The 18,015-nt window shown below is 29.8% G+C and overlaps 1 protein-coding gene across 1 annotated transcript in view; it reads right to left on the minus strand.

The window, feature by feature from the left end:
* The window catches only part of LOC123297323 (heparan sulfate 2-O-sulfotransferase pipe), a 50,829-nt gene extending 33,991 nt beyond the window's left edge, over window positions 1–16,838 (minus strand). Inside the window, exon 1 of the mRNA XM_044878935.1 lies at window positions 16,784–16,838. Within this exon, the coding sequence (XP_044734870.1) occupies window positions 16,784–16,824 (41 nt within the window). The 5' untranslated portion in view covers window positions 16,825–16,838. The remainder of the gene's footprint in view (window positions 1–16,783) is intronic.
* Window positions 16,839–18,015: the final 1,177 nt, after the last annotated feature.

An 18,015-nucleotide genomic window follows, 5' to 3' on the forward strand; every position in this document is an offset into this window, starting at 1 on the left:
AGGATCTTGATTATTTAACTTCCTCATGTATTTTAAATCGGAAATAAAATCTAAGCAATTTTTTCTTAAATAAATATAGAAGTAATATCCGATAATACTATGAATATATCCATCATATAATGTTATCCATCCGATAATAAACTTTAATATCTATATCATAATCGTGTTTTTTTTTGTATTAATTCAATATTAATTCTATCAGGGAAAAATAAAGATTGTTCATCAAGTCAATGATTTATTCTGCTTGAATAATTATATTATCAAAGATCATTTTGTATAGAGGAGAGTTGTCTAAAACGGCCTAGACAGACACATCGCTGTTTTTATAGATTTTCAATTAAATATGGTATTTGTTTATTTATTTTTCTAATGGTAATACAATTTATTTCTCGCTAAAAATATAGAAAGTCTTAGCAATAAAAGAGTTTTGCAATTAGGGACGTATTAATTTAGGGAAATGTTGTTTTAACGTTTTCAATTTGTTTGCGTTTATAGGTACGTAAAACAAATACAAGAAATTATAATGCGGTATGCCTAGGGTTCGATTCCCGCCGTTAGAGCAAAAATTAATTTAATAAATGGTTGTGATGGGCTGGTGGTATGTGGCTGGTGGGCTGGATGTATGGTATATGTATGAAAGAGGTGTACTCAGCCTCTTAAAATATAAAAATTGAGGAGCTGATAAATGAAATTATATTAGCGGAAAAGGTGGTAAAACACATGATGGTATCACAATGGGTTTTATGGCCTAAGTGCGTCTCTTGTGGACAGCAAATATAACCTAACCTAAGCATAGCTTACCTTAACAACCTTCCTAATCAAATTTTTAAATAGTATTTGTAATGGCTACTTAAATGTGATGTATAGAGAAAGTGAACTACATTATAAATGTATAAATAATATACTTTCAATTATATATGGGTGGACGATAACGGGTGTACCAAAATTTTTATTTCCGTATGTCTTAGATACAGTATCTAGAGAAAAATCTGTAATATGAAAGTTGTTTATTTTGGGAGAAGTCAACCAAAAAGTATGTATTTTAGGGTCAAAATTATTTCAAGGGTCAACTTTTTTTTTTAATGTAAACCAAAATGTTTTATTACTATATTTATGTTTATAAACATAAATAATTATTTTGAATATTGATTGATTCGAAATGGAAAGTTTAGAGGTGCAATCAATAAACGTAAATTTTGTGATAGGAGAAATATATTTTTTTTAACGTTTGAACCTTATGAACGTTCTAAAAATTATTGTTTTAGCAACAAGTGAAATTTACAAAATTACAAAACTACCGACAAATGCAGATTTTTCTTTGGGAATTTTTCCAAACAAAACAGATTTGCATTTTTCAAAAAGAAAAAACTGCATCAAAGTCGATTTGTGCGGTTAACAGCTACGATGTCATAAGCAGGCTAGAGATACACACCCCTCTTTTTGCGTCAAGGGTTAAAAACAAAATTTCTTCAAAGCAAAATCGAATTAAAATTGAATTGAAGTGATGACGTCCATGCCTGGATTTTCATATTGAGCCACATAGACTTTGGCGCAAATTTTGGGGGCGGCAAATTGTTCGAAAGGTCAAAATATTTTTGCGTACGTGTAAATTTGATCTTAGACATGGCGAAAAATGTTGAAGATGTTGAAAAATTTTATACTTTTAATTTCACAAAAATATTCGGAAATATTAACGAATTCTTAAGCATATAGTATCGATAAAAAAGATTTGCGTGGAGTTTTTCTGTTGAGTTCAAATTGTATGTGTATTTTATTTATTGCATCAGAACTAGCTGAAGAAACCTAAGGCGGCATTTTTTGCCATTGCCCAAGGGCGGCGCTTTGTGTAAATCCGGCCTTAATGGTGTCACATTAACGTTTACATTAGATATCGTCCAGGAATAAGAACAAGGAAAATTTATCCCTTTAGTTAATATAATATATCCTTTGGGTAGTAATAGTGTCAATAGACCTTATCAATGTCAACCGATAAGTGGTTACATGTATGATATTTAACTTTAGTTTTTGATTATAATATTATACGTTAAAAAAATGAATGAAGTAAAACAAAAATTGAAAAACAGGCTCATTCAAAGTCATGACATACAACCTATTTTAAAAATCTATAAAGTTAAATTTCTCTAATATTCAAATAATGATTACAACTTAGATCATCTTAGTCAAAAAAAGCTGAATGTGTTTGTACAAACATTTATTTAGGTAATACAATACATGTGTGCGTCCATAGATATTCAAGATCATAGGTCACGAAAATCAGTTTTTGAAGGCATAAGAATCGAGATATTATCAAAAAACTGATTTTTGATCACATGTGATCATATGTGACTTTGGAGACAACATTTGTACTATCAAAATAAAGGTTTGTATACAAATTCACCTTATTCTGTTTGATTTCGAGGTGAAACCCCCTAAGATGATTGGAGTAGTATTACAAATAATTTCATAATCATGAATAAATTAAACATATTGTATACCACTGGTGTGTGTATATTTTGTGGCACCCAATATCACTGATTAGTAAGTTCGATGAATGGACATGAAAGATTTGAATGAAAAGCATTGTGGTAAATATCATCTATAACAATTCTTTGGTAAAGGTGTATGGAACACGTGCGTTTCTTTTATTTTCTTATAATAATGTTAAATTTTTTTTCCTTCCATTCAGTCAATAATTAATTTTTATCAGTTTTAAATTAAATTTATTTATAGTTTTTTTTAAAAACACATTTTTAATAAAAACATTTATCATATCCACGTATGTTGTTTTATTGGAATTTTAATGTATTTAGAAATTTTTTTTTATTGTTTAAAATATTATTTTCAATAGAAATTGATTTAATTGATTTTTATTGATTGGTTCATTATCGTTTTTTATTTTTATTGAATATTCATTATTTCCTTTTTTTAAAACAGTATTAATTAATTAAGTCTAATTAAACTATCGAAAAATCAGACCGACTTTGAATAGATTTTTTGCAGTGTAAATAAATAGATTTTTTGCATGTCAAATTCGTTTTTGGTTCGAATGAAGTAAGAAAAAAATAAGCTGCTTTTATCTTTAAGTGTTATTCGACATTTGTTTATGTTACACCATTTATTTCAAAATGTAGAAAAAAAGTGTGACACAATTTTATTCGAAATCAAATGTTCTTTTGTTTGTTCATTTTCTAAATACCAAAGTTTCCTTTCCATTTTCTGTTATTTCCTCGACTTTTTACCCCCCTTTCCCAGTCGGGGGGTTTTTAAATTTTGTATACTTCACTTGTTTAGGGCTTTTGCTCACTGCAAGAATTATTAATCTTCAATTTAAGTTTAGTGGTATCATGGATGTTTTACTGTGGTCAGTTTCACCAACTTGGTGTGAAGTAGAACTAATAAAAAACTCGGCTAACCGACCAAATTTTGACCACCGCTTTCACACGGTTATATTACAAGATAGCACAAAAACTAATAAACCAAAGCAATCAACACATTATGTATTATATAAAGTTATACCTCTAAAAGCTCTATAAAGTTGCAAATAAAAGCTCTATAAAGCTAAAGATAATAAATTAAAACGCAAAATTTTCAATTTTGAGAGAGATATAAATTATCATAAATTACAAAAAAATACCGTAACCATATTCATTTAAAAAAAAAAATGGGGCCATAATTTAATATAATTACCAAGAAATCATATATAAACACTTCACTCTCTCTGGATAAAATTTCTCGAAGTAGTTACACAAACGTCGATATAATTTTTCGAACGTTCATTTTAAAACGATTATTAAAAATTAAAATGAATAAAGTGAAATCCATTTATTTCAAAGTCATTGCCATTGAAATAATGAAGCATTTATTGCGTGTTTACAAAAAAACTTTTTTAATACACGGACGAATGTTTAACAATATAAACATACATAATTAATATGGTTTTGGTACCTATTGGGAAATATAAATTACACAATAAATCATCGTATATATTATAAATTGAACAAAAAATGATTTTAATGCGTTAAATTAAAACAGAAATTTTTATATGCAAATAAATTAGATTTTTTCTGCACACAAACGGAAGGATACAATTATTATATTTTTATATTTTAGAAAAAAAATATTTATTTTTACCGGTATATGTAGAATACAGCGGAGTATGAAGTTATTACGTCTATGTCAATGGTATACAGTATACACTATACACTTTAGGCATGGGCAAACGAGACTTAGAGATGTCCCTCAAACTTCTGAATTTAAAATACGAGTAAGACAGAGAGACAACATTTTTTTCTACCTATCTCATTACTATTAGAGAAACTGTGATAGGTAGAAGAGTCGTATACCCGTCTCGCTTCCTCCTTTATGAGCAATGCGTAGAGAGGTAGAGAGGCAATTGGGTAGAGAGGTACACAATAAAGTTATAACAGTGGTGACTTCGACTTAAAATTACTCGCCCAGGCTTTGACTTTGGTTTACTCTTCATGGCTTTTAATTAAGAAGAAAGGTATGGTCCGAAGTCTTAAACAAAGTTTTAATACAGAATGTCTACTACCTGTTTAGAATCTAAACAGAAAATAGTTTACTGTTAAAAAGATTACAAGAGGAATTTTAATTTACTATAATGCCAACCAATGATGAGGTTTGGGGTTTCGATAATGTTTTTGGGGAAAATTTTGTTTGGTTATTCATTCATCTCTGAGTTTCTTCGAGGCCTACTTTGAATTGGAAAAGTAAAAAGTGTTTTTGTTTTGTAAGTGATTTTAATAGTGGAAAAGATCGTTACTTTTCAGTTTATAAAAAGAATTAAATTTATATTAAATTATTATATTTTTTTTCCAAATAACTAAAAATAATAATTTAAAAAGTTTTATTTAAAAAAAAAAAATAGTTCGTAGGATCTATCTATATTTACACTGAGTGAGTCTCGCCTCAGAATATATCTCTCTTGCTTACTCTCATTGGAGGATCCGAAAGCTACCTGGAAAGCTTACTGAGTAAAAAGAGTACCCGATGCCCATAAGTGGTATACAGTATTAAATGAGAAGATTTAGGAGCGCAATTTATTCTATATTTATCTTCAGAAGTTTTTCCTGAATAAAAGATCATGAGAGAAAAGGTGCTAATGAAACGAATTTATATATATATCAAATTTTTGAGCTAAAGAGTTAAAAAAGGTTTGGGAAAAAAAAAGCTTTTTGATGACCAGTCTGTATAAATTATAATTCGAATATACACGGTGTTTAATGTAATTTTTTTTATTGTTATTACGGTTTCCTGTTCTAAATAAACATTGTCATGTATCATGTTAAATAATTATAATTTTTATATAAACAATTATACGTTGTATTATTATTTAAACAATTATGCACTACGGTAGCTAATGTTTGCTATAATATAGCTAGTTTTGTGCAAATATTAAATTATATACTTTATTTATTTATACCGACAGTATTTTAATTTTAAAATACATAAATATTATAATGATTTCCATCAACTTTTTATTATTCATACGTATAAAATAATTTTGTTATAACACTCTCAAAAAGAATTTAATTATGAATAAGACTTTAGATAAGACCCGCTATGATTTTAGACGCGTTTATCAATATGCATTATTGAACTACGATCCTATTCAGTATAGAGGTAAACGCTATGTTTGTTGTCAAACTGCTCGTCACTCTATTATTCTTAACCTATTTTGACATTTTAATAAATATTATTGGTATGCCATTAGTAGCATCAGTGACATTACTGTGTTAAATAGTTCAATACTGGCATTGACTCATGCACCCTAATACCAAAAAATTTCTTACAGTGAATGCTCTATCCGTTCAATAACATTTTAAGTATTCAATTTCTAAAGAATTACAATGATTATGATGTAGGTATTACATGCGTGTTATGGTACGAAATTATTTCTTTAATTTTTTATAATAATAAATATTTTTTTAAAAAGAAATCATAATTTAAAATAACATAAATTAGTGTAAATTATGAAACATTAAAATACTAACAAGCGTTAGGTTTAATGTCATAATAACGCTTTAGTTTAATTTTTTTTATAAAAATATAACGGAATTTCAGTTATTTAAAACATTGCTTGCACTTACATTACATTTGCAAACTAGATTATCTCGTGGTTTTGTTGTTGGGTTAATAATAAATGAAATTAAATAAAAAGTGTTTTATTATTACTTAACGACATTATTTAGTATGAATGACATAAAACTATAATTTCATAATAAAATATACGTATAATCACATATATAGAACAATGCAAAAAAATTACTGAAGATATGGCAGTAACGAAAATTCAATACTGAGACCACCAGATGCCATATTATAAAAATAATGTATATGTGTTCCTATGTAGTGCAATACAGAACAAACGCGTGTTTATTATTCCAATTTCGTTTATTCTTACCCCAATCGGTTTGTTTTAATCTTGCGAGTGCTACAGAAAATTTGGCAATCATGAAAATTCTATATGGCGACCACCAGACGCCATAGTGTGAAATAGCAAAAATGAAATTCGACGAACTGAAAAGAGTTAAATATAAACTGAAAAGAAAAAAACAAGTCCCGCTGTCTGTCCCTATGTCCCTATGTATGCTGAATTTAAAACTACGCAACGCTTTTTCTAATAGATAGAGTGATTCAAGAGGAAGATTTATATGTATAATACATGCATAATAAAGTGGAGAAACACTGATAATTTTAGAGGTTAAAGGAAATTGTGAACAAAAGGAAGGTAAGTGTCACACAATAATCTTTGTATTGAAAATTAAAGTTGCCCAACGAAGCGGGTATTTTACAACAAGCCATTTTATAATATAATTATACTATTGTTTAGTAAGATGTCAGCACTGAAATGAAATAAACTTTGCCCCAAAAAGATGTTACTACTTAAATAGTAATCAGATATGTCAAAAGTAGATATATCATACATCCCGTCAATTTAGATAAAAAAATATATATTTGTTAATTATAAAGTACTTTTACAACTATTTTTAGTGTCAATATAAAATGATAAAAAAAAAGCCAATAATTTGAATAAACCGATTATATCTCGCTATTCTTTTTGTGCAAATTTGGGTAAATATTTGTATTAATAAAAGTAGGTCTTTATTTATTTAATGATAATCATATTACATTTTTTTGATGTTATATCAATATCATCATTACAATATTAGATCATTAGTAATAAAAATAGTATTAATAATACATATATATACAATATACATAATTGTATAATGTAGCGTAAATAATTTAATGGTTGTACTGAATTTGTTTTAAATATTTAATAATAACACGTAGATTCAATAATTTGATCAAGAATTTAATGTTCACTATCAATACATAGTATAAAACAAAGTCGCTTTCTCTGTCCTTATGTCCCTATGTCCCTATGACCCTTTGTATGCTTAAATCTTTGAAACTACGCAACGGATTTTGATGCGGTTCTTTTTAATAGATAGAGTGATTCAAGAGAAAGGTTTTTATGTATAATACATCCATATTATAGTAGAGTAAGGGGTTGAAATAGGGGTTGAAAGGGATATGCTTCAAAAACTAAAAAAGTTGTGCATCGATTAAGCTCAAATATTGACACGATATACAACCAGCTTCAAAGATCTATTGTTTTTATCTACTTTTAAACTTCGGAGGGTAGAAAGGTGTAGCGAGAAAGTGGGAAGGAATTATCGAATGTTTACAAATATACCTAAGTGGGGTATCAAATAAAAGAGCATGACGTGTACATTACAAAACTGTTATCCCACGCAAGGAAATGTAGAGGGAGGGGTGCAAGTGGGGATGTTGCCCAGCAAAGCGGGTAGTTCACAGCTAGTACTCTATAAGCTAAGCATCATTTTCATCAAAATCCTAATGATATACTGAGACTTTTGTTTCGGCTAAACTTGACTGACAATCCAGCGCTATTCATGCCAGTGGCATCCATTGCATATACCCAGAACGACACTGTCTACGCTACATAATTAAGATAAATATATATAATCTTGTTCTGATATCTAATATTATTTATCTACGAGTACTATCAATAAACAAAAAATCTAAACGGGATATGATCTATAATTCCATACGGCATACAGATTATGCCAGCTCGTTCATTCAATTTTAAGTAACTTCGCATTGCGGTTCTGCGAATACCTCGGGAAAGACAAAAACTGTTCGTGCCTAAATGTTTATATGTGAGCCATAGCAATACGTGTGTGAGTCTTAAGTGTGTGTGCGTTTGTATAAATACAATAAAATGCTTTACGGCCGCAAAGAACACGATCAATCTGAAAACACTTAGAAAGCTTCCCTTAAGTATTACACCTCTGGAAAAAATCCGTTTACTCACACCACCATCTTTTCACTGCTATTATTTAATTTTAATCTATAAAGTCTATAAAATCAGCCAATCTTTGGATATTTGTGGTTACAAATACCTACATCATTATTGATTTCATGACCTTGACGATGAACCAAAACCAACATGCAATATTTTTGATTATATAATAGCATTTAAAACTTTCTGCCTATCTTTTCTAAAAACTCAGTGCACGCCACTGATCCATGCTAATGGGTCTTGGGCTACTACAAAGGGATAAAATGCAAATTGTTTTATGCGAATCTCACTGGAGTGATATTGAATACTCAATGAACCTGAATACCAAGCCAGCCTGAAGAAAATTACAACGTCTTTCCGAGTTAAACTTAAAACTATATAATTATGAAAAAAATAATGCATTTTTTCGACTTTTCTAGTAACAGTTCCACTAACCAACAGATGATAAGCTCAGCTTATAGACTACCAAGGACAAAAATTTTAATTTCGAATTGATGATCAGTAAACCTACCGGACAAAATATTTATCCTGATTTTTCGTAATTATTCATTCTATTTATAACGACTATTATCAAGTACGTTTTTAGAATCGCCAAAAAAAAATGTTTCTTATAATTCATATTCTATATCTTTCGGGTTGCCTGCCCCCCTTTGGCCTAGTGGCTAGCGACGCCCCTGAGTTACAAAAACAAATATGAAACTAGTAGAACCAGAATTATACATACGTTAAATAAAGTTATTGAAACATTTACTCAGATATATCGAAACCTGTTATATGATATATATATAAAAGTTTTTTATTTAATGCGGCCAACTTCTTATTTGTCGCTTCAATTTCACCATAATACATTTCACGCATCGTATTTTGTTGTAATATAATTGGTGCTCTTGACCTTTCTTTACAGTTGAAGTACCACTAAAATGCAATGCAATGTTATAATTATTTTGAGTGTTCTTTCCAACACCATTGAGAATAATATGCATTGTTTTGACTTAATTTCAATTAAAATTATTATAATTATCTCCGTAATAACTCAAGGAAATAAGTACATCATCGAAGAACGTGAGAAGTCACTTATTGTTAACAAAATTGGGATAGAAACGTCAAAAATAAATTAAATTGTTACTGTAATTGTTATAGTCACAGATTTGCGTGCTTCATTTTTTCAACTCTGTTTCAGAAATGGTAGGAAGTATTTTGCTGTTGACTAGAAAATGGCGAAAAATTTGTGAGACAACTGCTTTTCATACTGTCGATTTGAAGAACAGTTATAATACATGCAGTGATTGTTTTAGATTTCTTAGCCCACCCTGGGGCAGGAGATATTGAGTGCCTTAACGTACATTCTAACCTACCTCTTAATCTTGTAGTCCATTATGTTTTTAGACTAGAATAGAGAACTTGCAAGTTAAAAAAAATTAGAAACTAAATTTTTTTTAATTGTTTTTCTAGACTATATAAAAATGGTTTTTCTAAACTATAAATTCAAACACCAGTGACGTCAACACATCGTTTTTAGCAATGATAAAATAACGTGCAGAATGATACATAGGTTGTTTCTAAACTTACTTTCAATATATTTTCCATAGAGACAAGCTGAAAAAATTTGAATTTAGCGTGATTCCGATTGGCTCCCTGCTTCAACGGGTGTAAATACGTAAATACTTACGATTTTAATTTTTATTTCTACATAATAGTAGTATAAAATGGAATTATTAATTTAAAAAAAAAATTTTAGATGATAGATTTAGTTACTTAAGGATGTTCCAGCATGGTATTTGCAGTTTCTATGCTAAAGCAATGGTACAATTTTTTTTTCGACAGAATTTAACGAAAAATTAAATTTAAGAATTTAATAATGCTTACTATTAATTCCCAAAGTTTCAGAAATTTTGACCGTTTAAAATGGGAAATAATTATGCCAACGTCCCAATTTCGATCAATTTACGTCAAAATTAATATCTCGAAAGTGAAAATTAATTTCTAAATTTTTTTTTTAGAATTGTATTGTATAAACATTTTTTTCTACTTTTTCTTCAATATATAATAATATCATAAAAAATAGTTGGAGAGACCGGACATTTTACATGCTTTAAATGGGACATGACCCTCAAAATCGCGAACTTTGTCTTTAAATATCTCGCGATCTAAATGATCAAAAATTATGAAATTTTAGGAATTCATAAATAAAGCTATTATAAACCCGAGAAAAAAAATTCGGCCAAATCTGTCGAAAAGTGATTTCATGCTGGTACTACCTTAAATATACTTTAGATGAATTATTCTTTCATTTATATATGAATTTGTGACAAAAAAAATTAATGCAAGTTCTCTAGCTAATCATAACTATAATTTTTGATAGGAATATTTTACTAGTCGCTAATTTTTAGGCTTTTTCATGCAGATTTTAATCATTTGTGTTATGTTAACTATGTTTATATTTGTGTTGTCTTTGGTGCCCGATTATAACACACATTAACATCTAATCAGTGTGGATTAGGTAATCTTATTATAAAACTCAAAAATTGTCCAATACTTATAAAGATCTGAAATTCGCGGATCACTCTTAGAGCGCATGAGTAAATTTGAAGTACAATAAAACAAGTTCAGATAAAGATTGATACATTTTTTGGACTTATTTGCTACAAGCCAAAAATTGTGGCAGTCTAACGTATTGCTTTTTTTAAGCTATGAGATAATCGACTCTTGGCAAGTTGGAGAGTTGATTATTATCTTCCATCCAGGAAAAATAAATCTACATGGATATTAATCTGGAGGCCAATTAAAAGGTTTACCGGGCCTGTAACTCAAAACGGGCAGCTCTCTTATTATCACCCTTACTGCTCGGCCTTGATAGAGAATAGGTACGATAGCTTTACACCTACTTTATAATTTTATATCGCCTACACGAAGCGCTATATAAACACTTTCTAGTGACATTTATACAAACCTTCCAGTGACATCTGTCAAACTGAGTTCATCTTAGCCATTTTTGAACTAAACAGGAGGCTTCAATTTCCCCTTGTTCCATACATCCAAATAAGGCTTAAATTAATAACAACGATAGATATATAGAGATAACTTTAATTAAACTGACCAAAAATTTTGTTTTTAGCACATTACATAAATTATGAATAACTTTCTACATTTTATTTTTTGTTTTTATTATGAATTTTTATTTTATTTAAATAATAATTTGAATAAAAAGAAAGATATGTTTGTTTTTATAAAATAAAGATTATTCTTTTTTCTAGGTCAATGTTATAACATCGTCACATCTTTACAGTGTTTTTTGTTATACAGACTAGACTCGCCACCACTCAAGCACTTCAAGTGTACACACTCTACAGCTGGTATAACTTGCTATGGTAAGGTAGTGTTGTTACTACACGGTAGATACGAAGTAAATATAATTGTAAACCATCGAACTCATAAAGTTCATTATTATTATATGTCCATAAGGTTAACACATTCAAATTATTCGTTTTGCTTATTGATGCTTTTGAAATGGGTTGTTCACAGGGACATTCAAGGAAATTGTGAAGCCGGTGAGCTTTCTAGAATTGTCACAATGCTGCCGGACACAAACATCAATAGACATCCAGGAGTTCCATTTGCGAACTGCAAGTCAAAGAGGATATTTAAATAATGCCAATCTAGAAAGCTCGAAGGAGGCAGGAACTTACTTGTGGTACTACAAAACAGATAAAATTTTAGGCGTTCCGAAGATCTTATATCGCTTCCAAGGGTCTCTATTACCAAGGTTGTTGCGACTATTAGAGGACACTGGCTGGGCGGCAGGTATTCTTAACGCCTGTGCCGACATTGTATCGAGACATTGCAAGAACTGTCACAGTGAGGAGGCGGAGGAGGCGATGTCTCATCTTCTCTGTCACTGTACAACTCTTGCCATGAGGAGACGGACTTACTTGAGCCAGCCTTTCTTCGACGACCCCGTAAAATTTAATTTAATTTAAAGCCAAAAAGGCGTGTTTATTTTGCGCGAAATGCATTTTTTTGTGGCTTTTTATTAAGAAAATCAACATTTTGAAGTACTTTTTCAAACATAGTATTAAACTCATTGATTTTATGACACGCTTTATTTAGATTGTCTAGTACCGACCACATTGAAATATTTCAGTGATATAAGGAAAGAAATTCTAAGCCGAAAAACTCGTGGAATGTACCATGAATTACTGTGAAAAAAATTTTTTTTTCTTAAATGAGTAGTTCAAATTTCTTGAAGAACATATAGGAGCAACGAATTTTTAAGTGTAGGAAGAAACTAGTATTTGCTCTTATAGAGATAACTTTATAGACTTTACTAGGGAATTTACAAGATAAATGAATGAATTGTGTTTTTTGTTGTTTGCAATCAATTAATAAATAAATTGCATGTTTACTCATTATGATTATAATACAAAAAACGTACTTTGCAAATTATTTACAAATTTGGAAAGCATATGGTATAGAGTGAGTACAGATTCTAAAGACATTCCTTCTGCAATCGGTTAAAAACTGATGTACAAAACGAAAAATCTAATCCCAAGCAATGCTAAGATATTATTTTTGTTTTTCCACAAATTGTAATTTACTGTTTTTCTAAAATTCGATTTTGGTGATTGTGGCGTTAGGTTAGATTAGGTTAGGATATATTGGTTGTCCCCTAAGGATTCACTTTTACCACCGTTGGTAATTTCATTATTAGCTTCTCAATTATTCCAGAGGCTCTTCCTTCATGCATATATCATGCACTAGACCAGCCCATCACAACTATTAATTAAATTCATTTTGTTGTGACGGTTGGAGGCGAAACCGTTATACTAAGCATACCGCGAACGGAATTGGTTACACCTTAACCAACTAAGCTACAAGAGTTGACGATTGTGGCGTTAAAAGAGCTATTTTTGTGAAATATTTCTAGACTTGTGTTCGTCCAACCCTGTGAAAATCATAAAACTAAGTTTTTTTCTAGAAGAGAAGCTTCAAAATAGCCATTTAAATTAGTTGGTAGGGTAATTAGTTTAGGTTAGAAAAGAATAAGAATCATAGCGATATTGCGTTTCAAAATCTCTAGAAGGTCATATAATGTGCAAAAGGCGTTTTGGTGCGACAAATATGTGTTCGGAAACGCTACTATTTGGACCTACATGAATCAAAAACTTTGCAAATTTTTCCGTGTTTGGGTATTAGATTTTAGACAAAAGTTTTTTGTATTTTGATGGAAAACATTGTCATATGTCTTAAAATAGATTAAATAGTAGATTTATAGCGAAAATAAATGTATCTGTAACCGAGCCGGCCAAACAAATCCCATAATTTCTCGATATGAGTGCCACTATCTAGAGTGTGAGCTCTTTAGATTATTTTCAAATGAAATTATCAACATTTGCCGACTATTTTAGGTGACGAAAAGTAGCCAGGTGTGTCTCCCACCACTAAAAGCTGCACAGGAACAGCAAATAGCTAAACAAATTTGAAAAAACGATGTTGTTAAAAAAGCTTACTCAAGTGGATGCATATGGTATTTGTTAGAGCAGTGAAAAGGAGACATTGTTTCTTCCCCATTATATTTGTGGCGATTCCTGCAGTTGTGGTCACGCATTAGCAAGTTCAGAGGGTTAATATGTTTGACTCCAAACCAATATTCCGGAAGTCTATATTACATTAGAAGATAGTTAAGGTTTTTATCGCCGCATGATTGATTATATAAGTAATTCTGCTGAATAAGGCCGATACGGGAGTTGGATTATTTATGTACCTTAGTCAAGATTTTCATGAATAGCGTAATAAAATCTCTGATCCAACATAAAATGTTATTACTGGTTTTTAATTTTAAATATTTAAACATTTGTGATTTTAAAATATTTTTAAGTTTGTAAACTAATAAAAAAAAGTAATAAACACTTTTAATTAAAATAATTATTGGCAATAAAATTTACGGTTTTTTGGGAGAAAACTAGTGTAAAACTAGAATCTAACTTAAAATATTGCTATTGTGGCTTAAAAAAACCTTAACAGTGATTATTTTCATTTTTTATATATCTTTAAAAACTTCAGTTATTTTACCGAGGCCAACTTTTTGAACTTTAAAGTATGTTTTCGAGCCTAATATAATTGATTCGAATTGTCTTTTTTATGTTCAATGCAACTGAATTCCTTTTTGTTATAATCGCTGTACGATATTCAAACAAATAAACGTTATTATTATTATTATTATTACTAAAAATTCTAAAATTTTTACTGGCCTTCTTATTTGTTTTAATATTTATTTTGTAAATTCATGCTAGGCACTTAACCATTAAAATTGAAACACCAACCGTTATAATTTTTTTCCGGTTAAAAAATAAAATATCATATAATTGATCCTTTTATTAAATTACATGCCGGATGTATTATAAATATGTCATAAAAATCTGATAACTCATAGGAGTTAATTTGTGACAAATTATATGAAAATAAATCAAATCATCATAGAATTTTTATATACGAAATTGGTGGGAATATAATATGCTCTGAAAATCGGAAAGTAGAAGTGTCTTCCTACAATTATTATTTTTTTTGCCAGAATGGCACTAATTTTTTACATTAAATCTCAATAATAGTACAAAAAAATTCTTGTAATGAATTTTTCATTTATCTTTTATGACAAACTTTAATTTAGATTAGGTAAGGTTAGGTTATATTGGCTGCTTACAAAGGACACTCTGAGTCTATAAGGCCGGCCCATTGTAATACCATATATGTGTTTTACCACCTTTTCCGCTGATAATTTCATTTATCAGCTCCTCACTTATTTTCAGAGGCTGAGTGCACCTTCTTCATGCATATATCCTGCACTACACCAGTCCATCAGTTATCAAGTGGTCATATTGTCCGATAAATTCCTTGCGGCGTTTTTTCAGGCCGATAGTTTAAATATGACGTCATTGTGCTCATTTGAGAACGCAGCGCTTTCGAAAAAATTCTTAGACAGAAGTTTAGTAGAATCGGCAAAAAGAAGCCACTCACGAAATTTCAAGTATGTATTAATCATTTTACAAAGCACCCACGGTCCCACGGTGTGTCTATATATGTTTACGATTTAATTACAAAATCTGTTCAATCATAATTTCAATAGGGTTCAATGCCATAGGGTTTAAAATTTGCTTGTTGTATATCGCGTAGGCGAAGAGAAATCAACTGTCAAGGGAATTCACTTTAACAGCTAACTAATTAACCACATAACTTTTATTCTTGACATTGAATATAAACAAATATTAAAATATTTAATATGTTAAAAATAATGAAATCTTCATCTATAAAGTTATACTCATATAATACTAAATTATAGTTATTTACGATACTAGTGGGATAACAGTATTATTAACGTATGCCTGCACACCGAGTGCGTAGCACGAGTTGGACAATCGCAGAAGTACGTTAATAATGCGTTATTATCACACGTATATCGTACAAAACTTTATCTACGCCTCTAAAATGTGCGTCATTCATTACAAGTGCGATAATGATTACCGCACTATGGCGATAACGAACTATTTTCCCATGGATACTAAGTGAAAAAAGTACTTCTTATCTCACGGGCATAGATAAAACCTTTAATCATTTCTTTTAGTCAATATTATTCTTTCAAATAAATAACAATTATAAGACCGAACACATGAGTATGAAATTTTCTAAAATAGCTCCTAAATTGCAAATAGACTTCTTATAGAAACACTTTATCTTAATGAAATTATTAAAATATTAATTTAAAATAGACTCGCCAAAAGAAAGCCACTCACAAAATTTCAAGTATGTATTAATCATTTTAAAAAGGTCCGTTTCTGCCCCACGGTCTATATAATTTCCGATTGAACTACAAAATCTGTTCACTCATAATTTCAATGCGGTTCAATAACAAATCTGCCAAAATTCGGTTGTTGCAAAGCGCGTAGGTGAAGAGAAGTCAGCTGTTCACCTTAACATTATTCTTCCAAATAAATTATGATTATAAGATTGAACACCGGGGATGGAATTTTCTTCTAATCTGATAAATAATCGTGAAAGTTTGGATGGATGGATGGATGTTTCTTACTCAATCACGGCAGAACGCCTGAACGGATCTGAATGAAATTTGGTCCACAGATAGATTATAGTCTGGAATAGCACATAGACTACCCATTAAAATTTTTGGTTCTGGTGGGATAGATTTGTTTTAATTTTTCATAGAGCAAAGGGTGGACATTATTTTTTGCATAGGTAGGGTATTTTCTCAAGAAGGTTTGATTAATTTACACAATAACGATAAAAACTATCAAAATATCTTTTAATCTCGGGGAACACCGTGTGGCGCAGCTAGTAACTTCTAAGTTGAAAATGGGCTTCTTTTAAAGAGTTTATCTTTAAAATTATTAAAATATTAATTTAAAATTGTATAAAATAACCTACCTTTTTGGAACAAATATTCGCCTGTGTTTATACAATTCCATGATTAATTCAATTAACAAACAATTAACAAAAATAAATATAAAAATATAATTAACAAATCAATTAAAATAAACAAGTCAATCACACAAAGAATTAATTAATTAATTCACTTTTATTAATAACAACAATAAAACAGCAAAAAAAATTTTTTTTAACAAAATTTCATTTTCATATTGTACTGCAAGCAATTGTATTCAAAAATTTAACTAAAAAATACACATAATATTTCAACAACAAAGAGTTCCTCCTCAATGTTATTAATTTTTTTTATTTTTATTGTTAGTATTGTTACAATACAAGAACAATATATTATTACATATTATTGCACGCAATATTTATTGTTGAAAGTCATTGTCCGACTTTTAAAATACACACGTACGTATATGTTTGTTTATATAAAATAGTGCTGTTAGTTGTGTTTGATAAAACGTTATTTAAAACACTAATAACTGAATAAGTAAATTTTTATAAAGCGACATCATCAACAAAGTGAAGTGCAACACCACTCTAATAAATTCCCTTATAGAACCATCGCATCGTCATCATCGTCGCATCAACAAACAACATTATTACCATTACAATAATACACTTCCATCAACTTTTATATTATTTATGTTTTATGGTAGGAAGTGGCCACACTATTATATCAATGTGTTTATAACAACGAAGTTCAAAATTTAAACGATAATTCAAAATCTTCTTTATGGACAAGCAACACTTAATGGAGTGTCATATTTCAACTATCTCTGCCGCACTGCCTACCATGAAACATAAGCACTGCCGCCAAAGAAAGATTCCAGAATGGTACAGTGAAAGTTGGATAAATGAGAAACCTCCATAACTGGAACTAATGCTGTCGTCCCAACACTTTGGCACTAAACTACCTCTGTTAGTGGGACGAAGCAAACCTCTAAATGAGATTCGTTCTTTTGCTTTTATCGCCATAGTTACCTCTATAACTGAGAACTGAAATGACATCGTTTTGTTTGTTTAATTACTTATTGTACCCGCACTTAACTAATTTTGAGCCTCAATGACCTTCAGTTTTACTTTTGTTTTACTATCTTACGGATGTTTGACGAAACGAAGACTCAAATCGTTATCAGTACATGAAAACATGAAGTTAATATCCGTTTATGAAAGTGGGAAGACATGTGATAAAGTCTGTGTCGAATTTCATGTGCCAAAATCTA

This window comes from Chrysoperla carnea, chromosome 4, assembly GCF_905475395.1.
Source record: "Chrysoperla carnea chromosome 4, inChrCarn1.1, whole genome shotgun sequence".
Taxonomy (NCBI): domain Eukaryota; kingdom Metazoa; phylum Arthropoda; class Insecta; order Neuroptera; family Chrysopidae; genus Chrysoperla; species Chrysoperla carnea.